Source organism: Grus americana, chromosome 9 (assembly GCF_028858705.1).
Source record: "Grus americana isolate bGruAme1 chromosome 9, bGruAme1.mat, whole genome shotgun sequence".
In the NCBI taxonomy this organism is placed as follows: Eukaryota; Metazoa; Chordata; class Aves; order Gruiformes; family Gruidae; genus Grus; species Grus americana.
The window spans coordinates 11,769,720-11,793,514 of record NC_072860.1 but is presented as its reverse complement, the minus strand read 5'-3'; the positions used below and the strand labels follow the sequence as shown (position 1 = coordinate 11,793,514).

The window sequence follows — 23,795 nt, the reverse complement described above, 5'->3', positions numbered from 1 at the left end:
GCTCTATATTAACTAGGACAAGAATGTCTATTAAACTCTAGACTGGGGTACATTGGGTTAACATATCTGAGGAGTGACTCTGAGGAACAACAGTCTGAATAGGAAACTGGTGACAAATTACATTTCTGGTTTTATCTTAATTCAAAGCAGCTATGCATTTACATGATAAAACTCAGTTATGTTGCTCTAATACACTCCCAGTTTTAGTAAGTCTGTTCATTCAGATGAACTACTCTTACGAATGAACGAATACTTAAAGCAAGAGATTCAAAAATTATGATATTAGCAAAAGTATGTGTGCCACTGTCACAAACACAATCCTTTATTAATATTGTTAAAACCCAAGAATAAAATCCAGAAAGGACTAAAATCATTGTAAATACTTATTTTGAATACATCTTAAGAAAAACTACTGCAGACCTCAGGGACAACTTTTGCTGTAAAAGAAACAATGAATTGTTTCATTGCATACCCATGGAGACTTGTAGGATATTCTGATTATAAGAATAATCTGAGTCTCGAATGTGTGCTCATTAAAGTATGACCAAGGATCACAACTTCTGAACTGTGCCTCTAGCGTCAAGGTATGCAAAGTCTGAGTTTTGAACTCTAGCAAAAGGAGGAGCAGATAGGACCACTGTATTTTCTACACCTATGCATTCTTTTTTTACGTATTTATGGATGTACTGGTTCTTGATAACAGTAACATAGGAAAAACAAATTTGTCTGGTTTTTGGTCTCAGAAAATGGCAGTTGCTAACATGTTGGTTTTTCTTTTCCCACTTCCTTACAATATCATATACACAGCAAAGTGTAAGCCCTCATGTATTTCTAGACAGTGCTCTATGAACAAAATGCAATGCAAACCTTTGACAAGTCTTTTTATCTTTGCAAATGTGTAGAAGCACCATATAGAAGTAGTAGATTTGTGTGACTATAGAAAAACATCTTTTTTTAAGACCTTACATCATGTATGCAGAACAGCTTCTCCAGCTTGCCACTACTGCCAGCTCCTCATATGCTGTCCTGCCACGCTTCTAGCCTGCCTTGGTGCTATCCAAGCACACCTGAGATGAAACCAGCAGCTGCCCTTTTCAGCTCCCTTGATAGAAAATTGGCATTTTGTGCCTCTGCTGCCTGGTTCTTCTGAGCAGGTCACCACCAGCCACTAACCACTGTACACCACCATGACCAGGATGCTAAATTAGAGCCTGAAGAACAATAGATGCTGCCATCCAGGCTCCCTGGGCAATGAAAAAAAATGATGTTTTCAACCCAAGAGAGATGTATGAACAGAATTATGAATATATAGATTAAGCCAACAGGGATCGTGATCTCTGCATATACATAGGCTTGCAAAATCATCTCCTAACTTAACTAGCTAGTGATAACCAAGTACTTGAGCAGCCCTCAAGCCTGATGTGATTTATTTACATTCACTGTTAGCTTGAAGTGCATTAGAGTTGCTGTTCAAATTAACTAGTATCCTGGGACATTAGTTGGCTAGTAGTGCCGACAATCCTGCTGGGTAGATGCCCTCACAAAAATTTCATTTGATTTGGCTTTTCCTTTCTGTAACATAAATCAAAAAGCACTAGAAGCTGGTGAAAGGATCCAGAATGGATTGCTGCAGTGTTTCTCCTCCTGACGCATTTTCTGATGCCACCAAAACCATAAAAAGTTTAGAAACATAAAGCTACAGGAACGCCATCTACTGGAACCGACTGAGGCATCTTCCAACTAGCTGGAGATGAACTTGAGCTCTTCCTGTATGAACTGCACGTTTACATAACTTAAATGGAAAGAGCAAATGAACTCTTCTAAACTGTCAATTTTTTATTCCTCCATTAAAAAAAAAAATTTAAAAAATCAACTTTACAGATTTGGGATTTAAGATGTCAATCCCAAAAAGCTTCCATAGAAGAAAAGGGTTACACTGTTCCTGAGTCAGCCAGTGACATTGAGGCTTCAATAAAAGAGCGGAGTATTTTTAAAGGTCAGGTGTACAAAGTAAAGCTGTCCTTGAACAGCTTTAACTTATGCAACAGGCACTTATGTAGATAACCCAAGGTCTTGTTGTCCTTAGTAGAATTACAGTGCTAATCTTTACATAAGGATGAGCTGTCCTGAATAGTATCGCCCTGTTTAAGAGGTACATGTAGGCTTTTATTCTGTATCATGCCCAGCCATGGCATATATCCTATCATTTTCCTTCTCTAAGTACGGCACATAAAAGTAAGAATATCTTAAATAGCAGAAAATAAAAAAGACTCTGTGCAATTACCTATCTGAGTGCATTTCTCCCATTGCTGAGAAATAATGTAACAATAAGCAGACAGAATGATTGTAAATGATTCCCTTGGCACAAGGAATCTGGTTACAGTAAGTGAATAGTTTGTTGCTGGTTTTGCCTCAGACTTGCTGAATGAACTTGACCAAGTCACTCAAAATCTCTAAATTTCATTTTCCCCTACTGTGAAATTTGTTTACTTCACAAAATGGTGTAAGACTAAATGTCTGCAAAGCATGCTGACTTGTACTGCAGAATGCTCTAAATGTTTTTGTATTAAATTTATTTTTAAAATAAGCTTTAAAAATATATCAAAAATAATTTTTGCACCAAACATACTCTATGTGCTGTTGAAATTATTTTTTTTCTCTGCAGCCTTGCAGAGTCGTTGGGAAAACTCAACAGCCACAAAGAGTAGTTGTCTTCATTTAGCACTGGAATAGTAGGAATATGTATATTAATGATATACTACCTTTCACTAAAGTTAATTCTTTCAGGTAAATGTGTGACTAACATTTTGCAAAACTGTTCCACGTTTTTATGAAATATAAATTTAGACACTATTTTCATTAAATCCCAGGGTCTACTCCACCTTTAGACTGGAAAAGCACCTGCTATATATATTTGTATTCATAGGTGATTCATATCATGGTGTATTCTAAGACAGGTACTATCAGTTTCCTAATTTTTTTTAATATTTTTATTATACTTTTATTTTGTCTGTATTGCAAATGTAGATCCCCAATCTGTCTCATTAGAAATGCACTAAATGATTTTTTTTATATATATATATACACACACACACATATACACATATACACACACAAAGATATCAGAGGGATCAGAGATATTACAAGTTAAATATGACAATGTTTAGTTTTCCAATTTTCTTCTTATTGAACAGTTACTTGAAATTGCTAAGTCAGGGACACATTCATCAATCTTCGTCAACCCAAAGCCACCTCTGAAGTCTCAGAAAGTCTTTTGTTTTATAAGAATTTGTGCCCAATATTCTTTTCGTCCCTTTTCTCCCTGGGATGAGTCAGGAAGACCAGAACGTCTACAAGACTTTTTTTAAAGCACTTGAGTAAAGCAGAGGGGTTAAGGTCTCTTCAGTAAGAAGCCAATGATGCAGCCTTGCAAGTTAGATATCTGCAGGGAAGAGAATCCACATTGCAGATTTGGATTTTTGCCCACATCATTCCAGTAAGTGACGCAGCCTAAGATTCTGCATTCGGTCTGCAGTAGCATAGATGGAGGTATCTAATTGAATGTCCTTTACCTTTAGAAAAGAAAGGGCAAAAGAAACGGGCTGCTCCCTTCTCCCAAAATTATATAGAATCTAACCCCACAAAATACCAAGAAGGGAACTCCTATGAGTAGTCTGGGGTGAGGATGGACGATCACACTACTGCAACAAAATCCCTTATTTCCATTTTATCTTCAAAACTTTCTACCTCTCTCTTCCTAGAGGTGAAAGGGAAAGTTCAGTACCCTGTAGAAAGTCAAGATCTAACCTCATTTTGTGTAATATGTAAAATAATAATATTGTTTGCAGCTTTAATCTGGCTTTTACTGAGTTTGAGAAGTAAGGCATACCTGCTTCCTAAACGATTCTCTGTTTTCTTAGCCAAAAACAGTCGGCAAATATCTTTCACTTCCTCTGTAAAGTTGGCATGTTCAAATTTCACCTCATCTTCCAGAGTTCTTCTTTTAACCTCATCCTTACCGACCTTTTCTTTGAAATCCTTGAATGGTGTTCGCCCAGCAACCATCTCATAAATACTGCACCCCATAGCAAACCAGTCCACAGGATAGCTGTAATTTTCTTCGTTCAGGATTTCTGGAGCCATATAACCATTTGTCCCAGCCTATTGCAAACATACAGACAGATTTACTATACAATGTCAGTAATGAAATGCATACAATTAAACAGACTAGACTTCCAAAATATTAGTAATATTTTGTATCTAGAAACTCATTTTTTAATCTAGAAACTCTGAGGTATAACTCTGTTTTAGCACATGGACTATATCTGTCTTTAAACATCTTAGCATATGGGAAAACTGTCTTAAATATGATCTTCAAATGTGAAATGTCATTGCAATTCCTACTTAAAAATTATTTCTTTTTCAATTAATGTTTAGCTAACTTTCTTCTTCCATATTCTTTTTTTTCCTGTTGAAGATAGTGTTGTTAGCTTTGTCCTGTAAACACAACCAGCAATCAATTTGAAAAGATTAAAAAAAGACAAAAATCAGATAAACAATCACTGATTCCCTCCCTGTTCAGTGGTTATAACTAGTCCAACACAGGAGTCTGCTGCCAATGAGAAAATTCTCATCAAGCCCGTAGCTGAGCTGCATGAGGAAGTTCTCACCTGTGCTCCCTGTTGGTTTCTGGAAGGAAGTACTACCATCAAGGGCAAAGAAAAACTCTTAGAACATTCTAAGAAAGTAAACCTATGAAAATTATAATTAGTAAATTACATGCATTCAGGTGAAAGAACGAGTTCATATTTCCAAACTGAAAAAACCTCTGAATAAAGACTGCTACTATATACAGCACTAATGGACCCTTCTCCAAGAGAAGACATGACTGCTCTTTGAGAGGGGAATCTGCCTGCTTCCTTCCCAGACCAGGCCTGGCACGTTCCCTTTGGGGCGCTGACTGCACCACGCTCAAAACGCTCCTGCTGCTGCTCTCCCTAGGGAGCTGATTCACCTGGGAAGGAAGAGGACAGCCTATCTATATGCTTTCTGCTGCACTGTTATGTGACTGAGGACATGAGATTTCAACTGAAACAGCACTCCCTCAGCTGACCCAACATTTCCTGCCACATCTGATGCTGTATCTTATTTTATAAATTTACCAGATTCAGCTAACACTGATAACTATGTCAGAAGTTGCTTGAACTTCTTTTATATCTTTTTGAAATACTGGGACTGATATATTAATAGTATTACAATTTAAAATGAAAAATTATATTTGTGCAAAATCCCACTAAAAGTTATTCAAGACAGTAATCATCACTGCCACCAGAACACAAATAGTAACAGAAACAGTTAGAAAAAGGTAACTAAGACTAGAGCTCATGTGGGCAAGTTATATTTGTAAAAAGTATAGCTCAACAGATGAATTTTATTTTATAGAGTTTGGATAACTCCTCTAATTTTTGCAACTTTAGAGACAGTATTCCTGAGTCAGGTCTCCCTATAAACTTTAGCTCATGCTACACATTGTGGCATACACTCTACTGTAAACAATGTCTGCAAGAGGAAACATAGAACCATAGAATGGTTTGGGTTGGAAGGGACCTTAAAGATCATCTAGTTCCAACCCCCCTGCTGCGGGCAGGGACACCCTCCACTAGACCACGTTGCCCAAAGCCTCATCCAACCTGGCCTTAAACACTTCCAGGGATGGGGCATCCACAACCTCTCTGGGCAACCTGTTCCAGTGCCTCACCACTCTCACAGGGAAGAATTTCTTTCTAACATCTAATCTAAATCGACCCTCCTTCAGCTTGAACCCATTCCCCCTTGTCCTGTCACTACACTCCCTGATAAACAGTCCCTCACCAGCTTTCCTGGAGGCCCCTTCAGGTACTGGTAAGCTGCAATAAGATCTCCCCGGAGCCGCCTTTTCTCCAGGCTGAACAATCCCAACTCTCTCAGCCTGTCCTCATAGGAAAGGTGCTCCAGCCCTCTGATCAGCTTCGTGGCCTCCTCTGGACTCTGAGTATCAATTACATCATGAGCCTAATGGACAGAAAATTAAATCCAGTTTGTTTTCCCTCTTTGTATTTTTTTTTTACTTTTAGGGATACAGAGCAAAATCCTCAATTTGGTTGAAAAACAAATCAGATGAGAACAGAAACATCAGACAGGTTGAAAGCAGAAGAGAAGGGTAAAAGCAAACTGTTGCCTCCCTCACTAAAACCACAAAAGTACAGAGGTGCCACATGGGCATTGCAGCAGCTGACATCATTCCGCAGGTCTTATGTACTGTTTGCATTGAATTTCTCTACGTAAAAGTTAATATTGAGAGATACCCTGACAGTATTACATTTGTATGTACAATTACTGCTCCACTCAGAAAGGAGGACAAGTGCTCAAATATGGACCATGGAATCCAGATCCATCTGGCTCAGAAGATCATGAAACCTGGAAGGGAGAGGAGGGGGTGAAAGCAGTAGAGAAAGTTTGGTAGAAAAGGATGCACAAAGAGCTCATTGTGGGTTAGTGAACACAGACACTAAATAGGCTTCTAGGATATTTTTGTCTTTTTTTTTTTTTTCCTTCTGGGAAGCAATAAACACTCTTGCTTTTACTGAGATGAAGCTGGGGCACTAATGCCTTGAAGAACTGATGAGTCATATCATCATCAAAATGCACCCTGACGGCACAGTATGGTCTTTCTGATAAGACATTACTTTGCTGCAACTTAGCATCATCATATGGGAACTGGATAAATCTGACATGGAAAAATCAGAATTCTGCAAACATAAATGTGTCTTGAGACAGCTCCTTTCAGACTGCCTCTCTTTCCTTCCATTTGTGTTCTTTCTTCCATAGCTGTTTTTTTTTTCAAAAGAAATAGTTGCCAAGTAACTTCAGTCTCTTCCATGTGCATTTCCCACATAACCTTCAGTAAGTCACACCACACAGAACGCCACCATGCTTTGACATGGTACTCATGTTTCTCAAGAACAGAGAAAGCAAGACCATAATCACAGACTAAAAAGACTGCATGACCATAATTTAATAGAAAATAGAGATGGATCAACAACAGCTTCCCTTCAGACTGAAGTGAAAGACTATGGATGAGGTTACCTTGAACAAGAATTAAACTCAAAATTCTAAATTAGTAGCACTGAAATCTTTTGAGCTGTTATTGAGCTGATCCAGCTCAATCTGAGAGAAAGCTAGAAACATATTGTTCCTCTGATATGTCAAACCATTCCAATTCAGAATTTTATGAGAGCTGTTTTTCTCATGGAGTTTCATCAAAACTGGAACCTAATTTTAAAACAAAACTCTCCTAGCTTTCCTAGGATTCATAATGAAGGAACAGGCTGAGAAGCAGGAACCTAAACCTAATCTTATAATCCCTAAGACTCAAAACCCACTTAAACATTACCATTTTATAGCAGAAACAAACACATTTCCCAAGTAGTCAGCAGTGACGTTTAAGGGGGAAGAAACACATAAACAAGCAGGCAGAAGAAATACAAAAATCTCTGCAATCTTTATCAAAACAGGAATTTGAAGAAAGGAAGAAGAGAGCTTAAATTTTAGTCTTTTCCACCTATTTCAACATAAGTGGAGCTTTGGCAAAATCATTTGGGAAGAAAAATGATAAAACCATAAGCATTTGCTGTATCAAGGAACACAAAAAAAAGGACTTAGCCAACCCCTGGAACTGGAAGAACACACATCTTTCAAATGAAGATTAAATTCTACCTTTGGGGAGTAGATAGCATTAGAGGGAAGCTAAAACCTAATATCCCTGCACTAATCATTATGGAGAACAAGATGTCAAAAAACAGATCATCTTTCAAGGAAAAGAGATCCTGTGGCAACATGAAAGGCAGCCTCAATGACTCAGGAGAGGTTTATTTAAGCAGGTAAAACAGAAGCTTAGTGAAGGGAGTTTTTAAACTGTACAACTCTCACTAGTAGTAGTGAGAGTTGAGCAGCAAAAAAATAGTGTATTAGATGGAAAATGTAAAAGGACAGGAAGCAAAAGAATTAAAAGATATCACAAAAAAAAATAAATGGATTACTTTTGAGAAGAGGTCTATTTTCCATGGACTGGTATTGGAATATTTAATTCTGTTAGAATTATCTCACCATGCCTCAGAATGGATACCTCTAAGTATGGGTTACTGGTATGGTTAGCACACAATACTCTGTTTGTATGATTTTGTAATTTTTTTCACTCAATACAATTTAAAAGTAAATTCAGAAATTGTGTATTAACTGCAAAACATTTTTTTTCTTACTAGATCTTATTTTACATGGATAAATTTCACACTTTTAATGGAAACAGAGAAAATTAATAAAACCCACCCAGAAAGTTGAATTCCCTTGTCAACTCTACACTACCAGGACATGCAGTGGGTTTTGACTGAAACTAAAACCAAGCATATTATTTTCTTCTTTCCTGTAGGATGCCAGGTTGGATGGGGCTTTGGGCAAAGCAGGTGTCACTGCCCATGGCAGGGGGGTTGGAACTAGATGAGCTTTGAGGTCCCTTCCAATCCAAACCATTCTGTGATTCTATGATTCCTGATAAGAACAGGAACCATTTGAATCTATGTATTGACTGCTCAAGTGATCTTAGAGACACAAACACATGGAATTACCCCTTCACTGACCTGGAAGCATCTAATGGGACACAATTAAAAAAAAAATATCACAAAGGAGCCAAAGAATGTTATATTATGCCAACTTTTTTACAGAAGTTAGAAATCATATGCCATTGCAGAGGCACACAACTTTCTGAAGTGTAGTCAGTGCAACACTAGGTATTTTTTGATTGCTCTCCAGCTAATACTGTCTTTTGTGATGATGAGCAGGATGCCTTACTTGTATATGTTGTTTGAAATATAAAAATATTCATTAAATTTCAGTCAATTAAGTTTTAATTGACTTGCTTTTGAAAAAGGTTAACAGATCTACTTCTTCTTTTATTTCTCTATCTTTAAAAAAATCCAAAATACAATTTTTCAATAATCCTCTAAAATGTAATGACCAACTGTTGTCCTTGGATACATTAGCAAAGAGGTTCTGTTAAAGTGGAATTGTTGCTTTGAGTGTGGTTTGACAGGGCATAGTAGAAATGACTCATCTGAAAGTATACAAATGTTTCTTTTGTGAAATTGGATCCTGCATAAATTTTTTAAAAAGTCACATAATTGTAATCTTTTAATAATAGAAGATGTGATCCTGAGAAGTACTAAGTGCACTCAGTTCCCAGTCAATGGGTATTTGGCACACCACAACTCCAAGCAGAACATGGCCCACAGTGTAAGAACACTCACACATCCTATTCAGATTGCTGTCCTGAGAAGGGAAAGTCCCTTGAACATCGCCGTTATCCCAGCTTCTAGCAGATGCAGGGGAGAAAGAAACAGAACTCTCTGGAGCTTTCATCAGCACAGAAACAGACAAATGAGGAGAAATGGGATTTAAATCTCTCTACCTTTTCCCACAGATCTCTGCAAAACAAACTCAATTGATATCACAAACCAAACAGTAAAGCAAATCAGAATGTCTATCTTTTGTTTGCCATGGCACAAGAACTGTTGAACAGAGGGAAAAAAAACAAGCTGAGTTTAGCTCCATCAGCTGTTTCCTGGGGCTCGGTCCTTCCTTCCTCCAAGGGGTGCCACTGCCTGCTTTGTTCTCTTGTCCAGCTGTTCCTCCACTCCTTCAGCAATGGCCTTAACAGACCCTGCAGGAATGCAGGAACGGACCACAGAAAACTCTTGTCTGTACATGGGGTAATAGGCCCTAGATGTAGAGAAGAACAACTGATCTGCGTCTGTCACTCACAATCTTCATTTTTCTCCCAAGAGCCACAGTGAGGAGGAATGGAGCATGATTTAAATGAGTCACACAGAATTGCAGTTCCTCCACACTTTCTCACTGCATGTTCACACAGTAACAAGGAGCCAGTTGATCAAATGAACAGGCAACTATCTTTTAAAAGAAGATAAAATCAAATCTAATTAGGACAAAAGGCACCCTTGAAAAGTCTCACGGAACAAAGATTCTGGCATATCATTAATGTTTAGTAAAGGAAAGGACCTTATGATGGGATGGTCCATCATAGATCGATGGGCTAATGATTCAGAAGAACACAAGGAGGACTGGTCAGAGTACCAGGAAAAGATAATGAGAAAGACTGTATAGGAGCTGAGGAGCTACTGAATCCCACATACTTACACCAAATTTAAGACCAAAGTTTTTTACATTTTTACACTGGGACATAATTTTAACAGGGAAAGCTGTCTGCCTTAAAACCCCCCACACACATAAAAGCACAAAAGGGACAAAACAAATTTCTGCTATATTAGGAAAAAAGGAAACCAAATTGCCTCTGGGTTCAAAGTCACTAACTGGAGTAATAAAAAAAAAATCCACCGTCGGTTTTTACTCTTTTAAGCTTAGACATCAGTAATCATTGAAATCAAGAAAGTTGCACAAATGAAAGAGAAAGCCGCTCCTCTGACAGTAACAGCAGGCTGCCTCTGTACTCACACTTGGGAAGAGAAATAGACACAGTTACAGCATGTTTTTCAGTTTAGATTCACACTATATGAAAATCACAGGGATAAATGGCTTGAGGAAGGATGGTCCAGTAACTGGGCACTAACTTTAACTTTAGACTCTAGAGCATCTCCCCGCTTTCTTCCTGTGTGATCACATGTAAATCAGTCTCTTTGCCTCAGATCCCTATTGGAGATAGAACCTGCTAATATCCCCACCTTGGTGAAGTGTCATCAGAAGAAATATGCATTCACAGACAGTGAAGCAATCAGACATTATAGGAATGAAGCATACAGGACAAGCACAACACTTGGTACAGACTCATAACCACGCAACTAGAATTCAAGAATTATCAGGGTTCTCTAGTCTTGCTTTAACATGTTTTTCCCTTTAATTTCCCTTTAAATTTCTCCTGACCGTTTCCCATCTATAGTCTGGGAACAATAATACATCACTTCAGAGATGTTTATGGTTTTATTATTTAATGACCACAGAATATTCTATAAACAATATTAATAAGGGAGAAAATTCTCTGTCTATTTAGGTCTGTATATATTTTATGAAGCTGTTTATAATGAATGCAAATACAGTATCATAGCACAAAGTGTAGGTGGCTTTCTCAGAAACAGGACAAGAGAAATTCTGTGTTCAGTGCCAGTGTGACTGAGGGAATGGGACTGCAAGGTGCCCTGATAAAAGCATTGGCTCTCCAATGCAGGTATATTGGTTAAGCAGTGCGAATGACAACGAGGCCTGGATGGTTACCATCTATCACTGAAATCCATGGGATTTCATCCACCTCATCTTCAGGACTATGACTAATATTGGAGGTACAATTCTTTTACCTGTAAGTCCAGGAAGACAGGTACTGGCTGCATCAGACCAAAGGCTCATATGGTCAGTTTGCTGTCTGTGAATCGGTCAAAAACCAGATGCATAGGGAAGGCTATAAGAACCTGGTGTGTAAACTGATACTTCTCTAATACTTTCCTAGACTCCAATTGTTTGCAGTTCAAGGGCTTCCAGAGACAGAAATGGTTTCTCTCAACAAATTTGTCTTCCATCAATTGTCCACTCACCCCCTGAATCTAGATAAATTCTTAGACCCTACAAGATCTTTTGCAAGAGTCCTGCAGCTTAACTACACATTGTGTTAAGAATCACCTCCACATATTTTGAACCTGTTACCTTTCACTAGCGGATTTTAAACTTGAACAATGAGCAAAACCAAGCCCACAGTTTTCACTTGCTCGTGTCTGCAATTTCAGGATTTTATTTTGCCTTCATAAAAAAGTCATTATATATTTGTTAACTGAAACTACTCATCACAGTAAGTGGAATGTCACGTATGGTCCAATAAGAACAGAAGTACTACATTCCTCACCGTCCCGTAGCTTACAGTTCCTGCAATACCACTTCCAGTCAAAGCTCTCCAATCAACAGTTCAAAGAACTACATTGTCAGCCAAATGTTGCATTTCTTACCCAATAAAACAAAAACATCTTTGACAATGTTGAACCAAAAAGTGGCGCACTAGATGATTTATCAAAGAGATCATTCCAGAATGTATATTATTTTTTAAAATAAATAGTCTCAAGAGACAAAGGGACTAATCAGTAGTATTGAGCACTTACATAGCATTTTTCATGTTCAGAGAGCTTAATTAAGCTTTCTACCAGCTCTAGGAACTTGATAAGGAATCTCGTATCTTGCTTTTTTATAGAACATGCTATAGCATTTATTAACTGTCAGATTAAGCTCAATGAAGAACAAGGTTACAAGTCATGCAAAGAGACCTGATGCTACGTCTTAAAGGGCTCCAATGTCTTTTCCCAGACAGAAAAACATGCCTCATGGGTGCCATGCCCTGTGTAGGAAATGCATTTCATGGGACACGTTGCATTCTCATAATTTTAGATAATTACAGTATCCTTTCTGCCATCTCAAAACTGCAGGAGGCAGAATGACCCCACAAAATCATTTTTGCTCCCTTTGCTCTCATGATCATAGCATTCATAGCTGATGAGGTTGCATTCTGTAAAGTATATGTTTCAGAGATTAAAAAAATCTGAAATACACGTCATGATGACACACTTCATAACAACCGTGATTATCAAAATTTTTAAGAATAAAGTTCTGCTAGTAAAATATAATCAATTTTACATGTCATACTTAAAAATGCATAAGCAGAATGGTGGTTTTGAAACTGTAAAATAGCAGCAAGTCACTCAAATCCTGAGCAAATGAAGGACCGTCATTTTTCAAAGTGCAAAGGAAGAATACATTTTTGCAGAATCCTATCCAATAAGAATGCCATGTGATAATGGCCAAAGGTCAACTGTAGAATAACTTGCCAAGTTATTTTTTTATTTCACAAGTCTAAACCCTCCTCCTGCTTCTCAACTGCCTTGAAATTAAACTGCAAGTTTCAGGAACATCTAAATAGATTTCCTTCTGTTTTCCCAAGAAATAGAATCTTATAATAAACAAACATACAGGAGGGTAAAAGGACATTTTGAGTAAGATTTTAACCAAAACATGTTTTTCCTATAAAAATATTATGATGTCCTTCAAATATATAAAACATAGCACAGGAAAACTGTGAAGAAGCCTAAAACCTCTGAAGATATGAATGCACTTTTATAAATACTACAAAAATATGTTTGTCTTATTTTTCATAGTTGTTATGTCAATATTTAAGCTCTCTAGCTCACATGCACCTGCACAAAAGTACTTCAAATTTACATGCATCAGTTGATTTGCACAAAAGCCATACCCTGTAAGGGCAGAAAGTTCTTCCTGAAATACGCACCAACTTCTGGAAAAATGGAATTAAGTCCTCTATATTTCGATATGCGGAAGATATGATGGTCCTAAACAGAAGAACATGCTCATTTTTCTCGGAGTCATTCTCAGGAAATTAAGTAGTATTAATCTTTCGGATAAGGGCAGAAGCATTGGACCCACATACAAATGAATTTTGAGTTGTATGAGAAAAAGTTGCAAAGACTTCAAGAAAAAGGAGGTCAAACTGTTCAAGTGGAGAACCTTGGGATGGAGGCTCCTCATTTCTGTCATATGCAAAAAGTAGTTCCAGAATCAATCAAGTGAGTATATAACTAGGGAAAACATTTTGCCTATGCAAAAGCCATTTTTGCAGGCTCTGAGTTTCTCCTTGTTGCCTATTTCAATTATATAAGACAAAGGCAACATCAACATTTATAAAGGCACAATTTTAAGATACAATCTAGTTTATGCACGGTATGATCAACACATCAGAACAGATGCTACAGGCACATTTGTACGAAAAGTCTTAACGATATTTCCTAAAGTCCTGAATGATTATACTGTCACCGGCAAAGAGTTCATTTCTGTTTCCAGTGATGTTAGTAAGAACTCTGCCTGAGTAAGTGTGCATATACACATTTCTAGGTAGATTGCACAGGTATGTGTATGTATCATGAGAAGATCCTATCTAATCCATGTTTGGTTCCTGAAGAAAAATTACATTGTAAGTAGCTTTCAATTGCCACCTTTTATTTCCAAGACTGTTACTGTTAAAATTTGTGTATTTTAAATTTTTTTTTTGGTGATTTCTCCATTCTAAAGCCAGCTAGCACTTCACAAATACAAATCAGCACACCTCAGTGAAATTAAAGTTTTCAAAACTCTGTAATTATTACTGTACCAATTATTTACAACTGCCTATTTATGTTCAAAATAACATTCACATGGAAAGCCAGACATTTCTACTTGCTGCTTTAAAGACTGAAAAGAAAGGGAGAAAACTAAGAAGGGAAACTCTTTCTAGATCTTTGTAAGAATTGTTTCTGAAAGTAGGGTATTTTTATTTATAATAGTTACAGACAATTGGCACAGAGCACACAAATATTTCTCAAAAGGAGTATATGTAATGACAATACTTAAAAGATACCAAGGCTACTTCTTCAATTACGTAAGTATTAAATCATCAGCTGCACAATGCTTTTTCTGCAGCATAAATACACATTACTTTGTAAGACCATCACATTAAAGCCATCCATGTAAAATTCAAAAAACCTTTCTACCCACAAAGAAAATAATCTGTGGCTGGTAAACAGTACATAAACATTATAGTTTCATATAAATCTTCATCAAAAACTTGGAAAATGTCTAGAACAGGAACTCATTATATAGCTTATCACTTGTGCCATGTGATAACCTAATCACCTAACAAGATTTACAAAAGGGATTTATGGATCCTCCTGCTGATGTATGGGTGATGTGCATTTATTCATACATGAGAGGCTAAGAATTCCTGTGATGCTTTGAAAGCAGAACAAATTTATCTTTTGTGGCTTGTACACTCATGAGAGGTCCACAAAACTTTCACAATGCATCGAAATACCGTATTTTTTGCAATCTCTAATGAAATAAATGTACAGATCCATACATTATATACTATTCAACCCTGTATAAGGAATGATGAAAGTCATCACATGATGCTTCTACTTCATAATAAATAGCAAAAAAAGACATAGAAAAAAAAAGATGGAAAACAGCTGCTTTGTTTCACTGTCTACGATGTATTAAGAGACATTTTCATACCAGCATAGTTACAGTCGAACACATGGAGCTGAACATTTTTTAAGCAGGTGCCTAAGCTCAGATGTCTACTGCACATTTGTTCACTTGGCTCCTCCTGATATATAAAAGGTATGGAAGAGTTTTCTATTTTATTTTGCTTATTCACAAGGAAGATCCACTTAACACCTGAAGAACTAGAGAGATCATGAAAAGATTAGCACTCAGGAAGAAAAACCTAAATTAGTGAGAGAGATTTTCAGACAGTTGAAAAACCTTTAGTTATTTCACTTCATCTTTTATTTAGTTCACACCTGCAGAAAACAACTTGGAGGAAAGCACTCTGTTTTAAAAAAGGCACCACTCTGGTTCTTAATTTAAGAGTACAGGACTAAACAGGATCTCCATACCCAGAATTAATACAATCTCCTAATAAAAGTAGCTTTACTGAATACAAGAGTAGCTTGCATTGTAGAAATCCATTCAGTGTGAGTAAACTGTTAAAATGTGACCCAGAAAAGCATATTACTTTTTTTCCTCTGAATGAGTACTTCAGCAAAACAAGGAATTCAACAGTTGCTGCTACTGATATTTCTAACATGAAAAACAAGAAATAAAATATCCAATAACTCAAGCTCACAAGCTTTCATTAGACAGCAGGAAAAAAAAAAACCAACACAACTTTGTTTTTTAATATATCACCTTACAGAAAGGCCACAATAGATGTAATTTTAAAAATTATTTCTACCTTACATTTAACAAATAAACTATCTTAATTCTTCATAATATGTGTAAGACTGGCTAAGCAAAACTTAACAGATGAAATAAATTACTGTTAGCTGTACCAGACAGCGAAACCATGGTTTCATTTGGTATTAGGGATATAAGTTAATTACTTTCAGGCAGTAGAATGACTTATAAATATGATTAAAGCAAAGTTAGGCATTATTCTCATAGTGCAATAGAACAGTATTTTAAGTATGACAATTGAAGAACCAGGTCATAAGAGGGTTACAAGATTACAAGGCTTTAAAGTCAGAACTGCTGGAGATATGAATGAAGTTCAATGCATTATAACATCCATTCAAATAGAAGGATTCTTTGCAAATGGATAAATAAATTGAAATGAAAAGTTTTTATGTTATAGCTCAGTAGTATTTTCCTTAATTAGTGACTGAAAATTGTGAGCCTTAAATCATCAGTTCAGACCATCAACCAAAATCTAGAAACAGCTTTATGATGTTAGGCACTTGACTCAGATATACAGTACAATACAGATTTGGCCTGGAGGAATATATTTTCTGCTTTTGCTTATAAAATTGCCCTTATAAAACTGTGTCTACAAAGTGGTGCAACTGACTAAATTTAATTTAATAAATCTGTCTTGGAGCTATATATCTTTTTGGGTGAAAAACCCTTAAACTTATACAAATATCTTCTCTCAAGATTTTTTTCAAGTGATAACAATTTTGTAGTCATACTCAAAGAGTATGCTATGATATAAACTTTCTGTCAATTTTAAGTCACAATGCAACTGTCATTAGTAAACAAAAATGAATTTAACAGCACCATTTTTATTTTATTACACAGGTACATGGTGAAGCTTAATGCAACAAATTTTGTAAAGGTCTTTTTAGGTCTTCATGTGTATGACATTACCATAAATAATAGCTCTTATATAATGTTTTTAGTAGTAGCTTTCAAATGACACAAATAGAGTCAGTTTATAGAAATGCAAAATAATACTGGGAATTATTATTCATTTAACTCCCTCACTGTTATGATACAGAAAATGAAAAAGGAAAAAAAAACAACCCACCCTCTTCTTTTTCTTCCTTCTCCTATTTCAATTTCCTGTATGAATAAAACCGCCACTAACAGAAATTCCTTTTAATACACTACAATCATGTAGTACATAATTCATTGCAATTTTTGCTCTAATAAAAGCATCTATGTAACAGTGAATAGTGCTTCTAAAAAACAGTGAACAACAACAGAAGAAAAATCATTATAACAACTTGTTAACTTCGTCATAGAAAGTGAGGGGGAACAACCTCCTTGTCCACCGCTACTTTGAGATTATACCCTAATACCAACAGAAGTGGTCAGACACTTCTAAATACACTCATTTGTTTTTTGTTTTTTTTTTTCTTCTGTCAAACCCCACATATTTACAAGTAGTAAAAACTGCCCTTGGACAAAATTATTTTTTCTGCTCATAACAACTGCATGCATCTGAAACTTGCAAAACACAGTAAGGTTTATAGCTTTGGGTTCACTGATCAAGATGCCGTCTTCACAAACAAAACAGCATTCCCATTTCACCTAATTTCTATTTAAAAACCTGCCTTAGCTTTCACATAAACTGTATTTTCATATCTAAAATACAATGCAGACTCATTTTAAAATTATGTCCTATCTAAAAGTACACCAGTTTCCATATTTTCTTTCACTGAGAACTGAAAACACTCATTACACAATTTTTTTAAATTGCCAGGAAAAAACATATCCTTCAAACTACAAATTACTGTATTAAGTAACAATGTCAAAAGACATGTAGACTTCAAGCATGATGCAAAAGGTTACTAGCAGGTCTGCTCTCTTCTACTGAAATTCTACAGAGTAACTTGAAAGACTTGGGGAGTTTAACATAAGGCAGTTAGAGCAGTTTATAATGTTGCTTCCATTTCTTCCTATTCTTAGTGTATTTCAGACACATTCACTCATTATATACATCTTTGAGCTCCAGACACCTCGGGAGAAATATCCTTTTTTCATAATTAAGCTACATGAATACATCTTTCCTGTGTAAACCTCATGATATTATTACAAATCTGGGTTAGTTTGGGATGACCACAAGCACAGCTGAAGTGCTGCACAGTCTAATTCACACAGCAAAACCCAGTTGGTCATCCATCTCTTTCTTCCTACGCATACGTATGAGCATGTACATTTGCAAACTCTCATCAAGTCTGCTAATTTTTTCAGGAATGAATTTGTGGGGGGAGGAAGGTTGGCAATGGTTTATCATGCAGCACCATGAACACCTGCAACACAATCAGTAGCATCACTTAAGAGTAATCTGGAAGAAACCGTATTCTTCTAAGAGCAAAACCTGAATACAGAAAGAGCCATATCTTTGACTGCTGCTCATTATACAAGCAATTAATTGGTTAAGTCTCTGACTGTGCACTATTGCTCAAGGCACAAGGCCCCTGTGTTAGCCTCTCTAAAATTATTTGTTCAAGAGGTTATGTTAAGAGAAACAATAGGTCAATTTGATACTACTGTTTCTGTGTAAGAGAAGTTATTTTACTACATATAGCGTCCAGAGAGTTAATTAACCAAATCTTCTTACCACCTGTCTCTTAGAACGAAATGACCACGTAAGGTCTTTAGCAAAGAACAAATCCTGGGGAATTAAGTCTTGGACTCGCAATGCATTAGAAATAGAACAGCTTCCGTTCCCACTGCCCATGTTCAATAAATCTGTACTCACCCTCTGCGTGATGCTCTTTCCCTCTTTGACTTGCACTGCCAATCCAAGATCAGACAGTCTGCAATTACCGTTATCATCCAGTAGGACATTTTCTGGTTTCATGTCCCGGTACACAATCTTGATGGAATGGAGATGCAGAATCCCACAGGTGATCTGAGCTGAGTAATAGATGACCCTGTTCATTTCCAAACCCCTTTCTCCCACATTGTAGATGTGATACTTCAGATCCCCTCCATTCATGAGGCTCATGACAAGACACAGATGGCTTTTGCTCTCATAGGCATAAGCTAGCGTGACTATGAAAGGGCTGTTGACCTTCTCCAGGATCTCTTTCTCCAGTAGTGCCATCTTCTCTCCACCTTTCTTTTTCAACCTTTTCTTATCCAGTTTCTTGCAGGCATACATCTTGCCAGTATTTTTCACCTGGATGGCACAAACCTAGAGAAGCAAGATGCATGAGGAAAGGCAATGAAGGAATTTGACACATATAGACTGGAGTACCAAGGGCAGTAATAGGAAGGAACTGGGGAATCACAGATACCTACTAGTAGCTGCTGATGCTAACTTCTGTGGCAGAGGATATTAGCAGAGAAAATAAGCAAAAAACAAGCATACAACCTGTTCTGTTCCAGACTAGTATATGGTGGACCTTATGCAAAGTTTTTGAGGACACCATTAGTAGACATGTATTAGCAAATAAAATGAACAAGGACCCATTCTCTGACCACGACAATGGTGGCATATACAGCTTGCATCTGTATTGCTAAATTCTCTTCCAGCTCAAAAAGAGGTAGCCTCATTCATACTGTGTTTTGGGAACAGATCCTGATCTGTGCTATTCCCTAAACTGCACCTAGGAATTATTTGGGAGCATGAGAGCTAGCACAGGCTGAAACGGTGCCAAGGACCAGACTAATAATTAACTATATGGACAGTCATGCAAGCTTTTGTAAAGAAGCCTGCTTTTTTACTAGCACAGATAGAGAATATAAAAATTTTAGAGTAGTTCCTCACTCCTCATCTGAAGCCTGTATCACAGTATAGATAACGAACCCAGCCTAATTTCTGGGAAACGGACAATCTGAAGGAGCAAGTTTTGCAAAACCTTAGACAATTTCTTAATCCATTGCCAAGTTCCTCTTTCCAAACCCACCTGTTGGTCTTGAAAGGGGAGGGATGAGCCATATCCTTAAAAGTACAGTTCTTACCTCTCCGAAGCCACCTTTCCCCAGCACTCGGAACTCATAGAAGTATTTCTCAGTTACCGGCTGCTTCTCAAAAACTTTCCATTGGAGGAATTTGTCATAGAAAGGGCTGGTCTGGAAGTCCTGGAAGGGCTTGCCTTTAAGGAAGAGTTTGGTTTCCTCCTTGGCCAGCTGCATGACATTCTCATAGTCTTTTGCAGTAGCTTCCTGGCATTTGCTGGCCAAGTCAGAGCTCATGAAAGCCAGATAGTTTTTGGAGCCTGCCTTAAGAAAATTTCTGATCATATTCTCCATGGTACTGCTCTTGACATTGTCCTCTGCCAACTCCCAGTTTGACACCTCATCCAGGAAGTCCCTAGCTACCAAATGTTCTGGCACTGTCTCTAAGAAGTCTCTGAAGAATTTCTTGCCAATGGGCTGCTGCTCACAGATGCTGTCATAATCAGCGACAACAGACTCTCTAACCTCTCTGCATTGATCAATCTTGGGCAATGAGAGGCTCTTACGTCTCTTTTGCATCTCCTTGGTGTCTCCATCTCCACTCTTCCTTGCCTGTAGATAGGCTGTGTTGGCAATCAGGTTGTCAAGCCCCCCCATGTCACACATCTTGGCGTGGCAGAGCCTGGTTGAGACACAACGAGTAACTGGTCCAGATGCTGTACAGTAGCTGCCCTGCACTTCTCCCTGCTAGTGGTGTGTGTGGGCTTCTGAAAAACACCAGAGAGACTAACTGCTTTTGCATTAAATACCTCTCAAGGATTTTCACTAAGTACCTTTAGGTATATGCACCATTTGTGGAAAGTGACTGGTAAGAGGTTTCTCTGTAAGGAGCTTTGAGTTTGCTATGTATAGCTGAGGGATGACATCCTAGGCAAACCTTCTCACTGGCAGCACCAAACACACACAGTTCAGCTGGTGTTTTTCAGAATGGGCCCTGCTAACCTTTAAATGTACCAAGATTCCCTCTACATGCACTGTCCCTGGCTGCTGAGAACATGCAGAAATTCCTGTTTGCAATACATGCACACTCCAAACTCAGTGGCACTCCGGCCACAATTAATAGCACAGCCTCGTATCTCCCTCGCTTGACACAGAGCACCAATGCGCTAAGAATTAAATAAGTAGAGATCTGGTTTTATAAAAAGCATTTATCACAAACCTGCCATGCCTGAAACAGTTGACACAGATGAACATGAGTCATTGAGCTTTACACTATCACACAATTCAGTGCTTTGAGCGTCCACACTTCCAAAACTCAAGTTATACTCAACAGCAATGACTCTGAGTTCCACAGACACTTCATGCAAACCCTGATGCCTCATGTGGCTCTGTCTGAGAGGATTATGTGCAGAGGCTAAGACCTGCTGCTAGTCTAAAAATAATGTTCCCTATATACAAACCAACATATAGTTCTGACTTCATCTCCTAACCACAGGAAAAGGAAAAACACTTCAAACAACCAGCCAAATCTTGCCAAGACACTTCCATATGTTATTGTAGCCTCGGTTTATTTTTCCTGCTGAGCTTAATGACAATAAGTGGCAGGATGAGAAGATGGCAACAGCATATGGCTGAGGTGGCATCAACAAAGGGACAAAGCTGATTATAACCAAGTGAAGGCAAATTCCACCCGACTTCACTCACTGCCTGCCTACCAGGAAGTCTGTGCCCCATTTTTTTCCTAAAAGAATAAAAATTATGTGTGGCACTTACTAGGCTAAGCCCCCTATTGCTGTGGGATCATGTGGAAGGTATTATGGGAACGGGAAAAGCAGTTCCATGATTCTTCCAGTAGCAATGGGGTCGAGCTGTACTCTTGAGGTCAAGGTCAAGTTTCCTTTTTTCTTTTTTTCGCTCTTAGAGCAAGTTGAAGAGCTGAATCACAAACACTAAACATTAGGAGTAACAACAGACATCTCTCAGGCTCCCTACAATAAGTGCTGAGCCCTTCTTGGCTGCTTTTTGTCACTTTACTACTATGTAGTATTTTGTTTTCACATGCTTAATCCTGTCTGCATTGAATCCATATGACATATAACTCATGCTTATGCTCTACAAAATTACATTAGAGGTGTGAGTGATTTTCTAGCAGTGATTGAGGGGGCCATCCATCGCAAACTGCTACGTGTGCATGAGAACATGGTGTACTCTAAAGCAGAGTATTTGAAAGTCTTGCTCGTACAGCAATCACTAATTCTGCAGGTGAATGCAAGCACAGGGCAGGAGAAGGTTACATAAAGGGCTAAATAACGCAGCCAGCAGCGTAAGCAAAACTGAAAAAAGGCAAAAGAAGAAATGTGGAATTCTGCTGGTGGCTTTCCTGAAAATGGTGCCCACAGCACCATTTTGCTATAATATCTTGGGTACAGAAAAGCAAGAAAGGAGGTAATAAAAGCTTTCATTTCAGATCCTACAATTCGGCAGCGTCTTTTTTACATTTAGCAAGAATGCCATCACAGCCCAAACGTAGAGTAGCAGTACGAATGGCTGGTAGTTGGGGACCTAAATGTGAACTCAAGCTTACACCAGCTATTGATATATTCCTGTCTAAGCAAATCAAGAAAATACCTCATGTTTATGGTATCTGCAGAAGACAGACACATTCACAGCTCCAAAAATCACTCTGCTCTGATAATCAGAATCTTTCCCAATTTCTACGGAACATAAACTTTCTCTAAAAGAACATAACTTCATAAAAGGCAAAGTGAAACAATATGATCTTTGGACACATGTTCATTACTCCAGTCACTTGTAAGAGAAGACTCTAGCTAGATTTGCTGGATTATCCACATCTGCCCAGCTTTTATTAAACAGTGAGAAAAGTAGATCAGCATTAATCTATTAGTTGAAAATGGCTATTTAAGTCAGTGTTACCCATTCATAAAACAGTACGTTTGGGTGAGAAGCAAACCTGGTTTATTTTGCATGTACAAGAGGTGAACAAATTCAGAACTAAAAATGGGTACTTATTAAGAACTATGCCAATAGAATATCAGAGTATGATTTGGAACAGAAGAAAATTTCTCTGGTGCAAAGCTCATAGAAAGACTGGGACTTAAGCTAATCTTCTCTACATCATAGAAAAAATATGCAGGACTTAAAAATTCAGTATCTTACATTCTAGGTGAACCTCTAATTACAGGTCAACAAGATACTTATAATACACAAATAGATATACACAAATATTAGCTGCTTGATTTCAACATTATCTTTCCTAATACCTCATTTGTGTTAACACCTGTTTGAACCAGCACTTTGCAAAACTTTTCTACAATTATAATTCTCAGCTACTTAGTCACATGAACTGAAAGCAAGGTGGAAATTACTTTGGTACTTCCCACATTCACCTATAAACCAAAGCAAAATGAAAGAAGTTGTTCTCTGATGGGACTTATGGAATTAAAAGAGGCTAGAGGATGGAGCCTGCAACCAAATTCTGGCAGAGAAAATAGATGGTAGGTAAGATGAAGTTTAACTTCTACAGCTAAAAATCATTTCCATATCCAACCGGACTTTGTTTTGCAATCATTTTAGGAAGAATCCTTTTACACAAACAGAAAAGCTAAGACGAAATACTCCACAACAGCATAAATGCTATAGGCACCTCATTACTACTGTTAACCTATTTTATATTTGTTTTCAATTTTAAGACCTACATCATCTGGGATAAAAACAACCGATGAGATATCCTCTATGTCACTGTTAGAGTGGTGGTTTTTTTTGTTCTCAGTGTGTAATGAGACAAAACCTATATTTAAAAAATTCAAAACATTTTAAAAACAAGATTACAAGCATTGAACAAAAACACAACTGCATGTATGTTTGATGACACAAAGATTGCCACTGGAACTGCTTTATACAGTGAAGATAAACCTCTCTATACTTAAAATAAACAGAACTAGATAGAAATACACCTGCTGAGAAATGCATTAATCTTAAACATTTGAGATTATAATTCT

The 23,795-nt window shown here is 37.4% G+C and overlaps 1 protein-coding gene across 2 annotated transcripts in view; it reads right to left on the bottom strand.

The window, feature by feature from the left end:
- GRK7 (G protein-coupled receptor kinase 7) overlaps positions 1 to 23,674 on the bottom strand; it is a 31,429-nt gene extending 7,755 nt beyond the window's left edge. Inside the window, exons 1-3 of one of the 2 annotated variants that reach the window (XM_054836131.1) lie at positions 19,840 to 23,674; positions 18,632 to 19,069; positions 3,890 to 4,161 (exon numbers count right to left, since the gene is read on the bottom strand). In XM_054836131.1, coding sequence (XP_054692106.1) covers positions 3,890 to 4,161; positions 18,632 to 19,069; positions 19,840 to 20,442 — 1,313 coding nt within the window. In that variant the 5' untranslated portion in view covers positions 20,443 to 23,674. The remainder of the gene's footprint in view (positions 1 to 3,889; positions 4,162 to 18,631; positions 19,070 to 19,839) is intronic. The other variant, XM_054836132.1, reaches the window with a different exon arrangement.
- Positions 23,675 to 23,795: the final 121 nt, after the last annotated feature.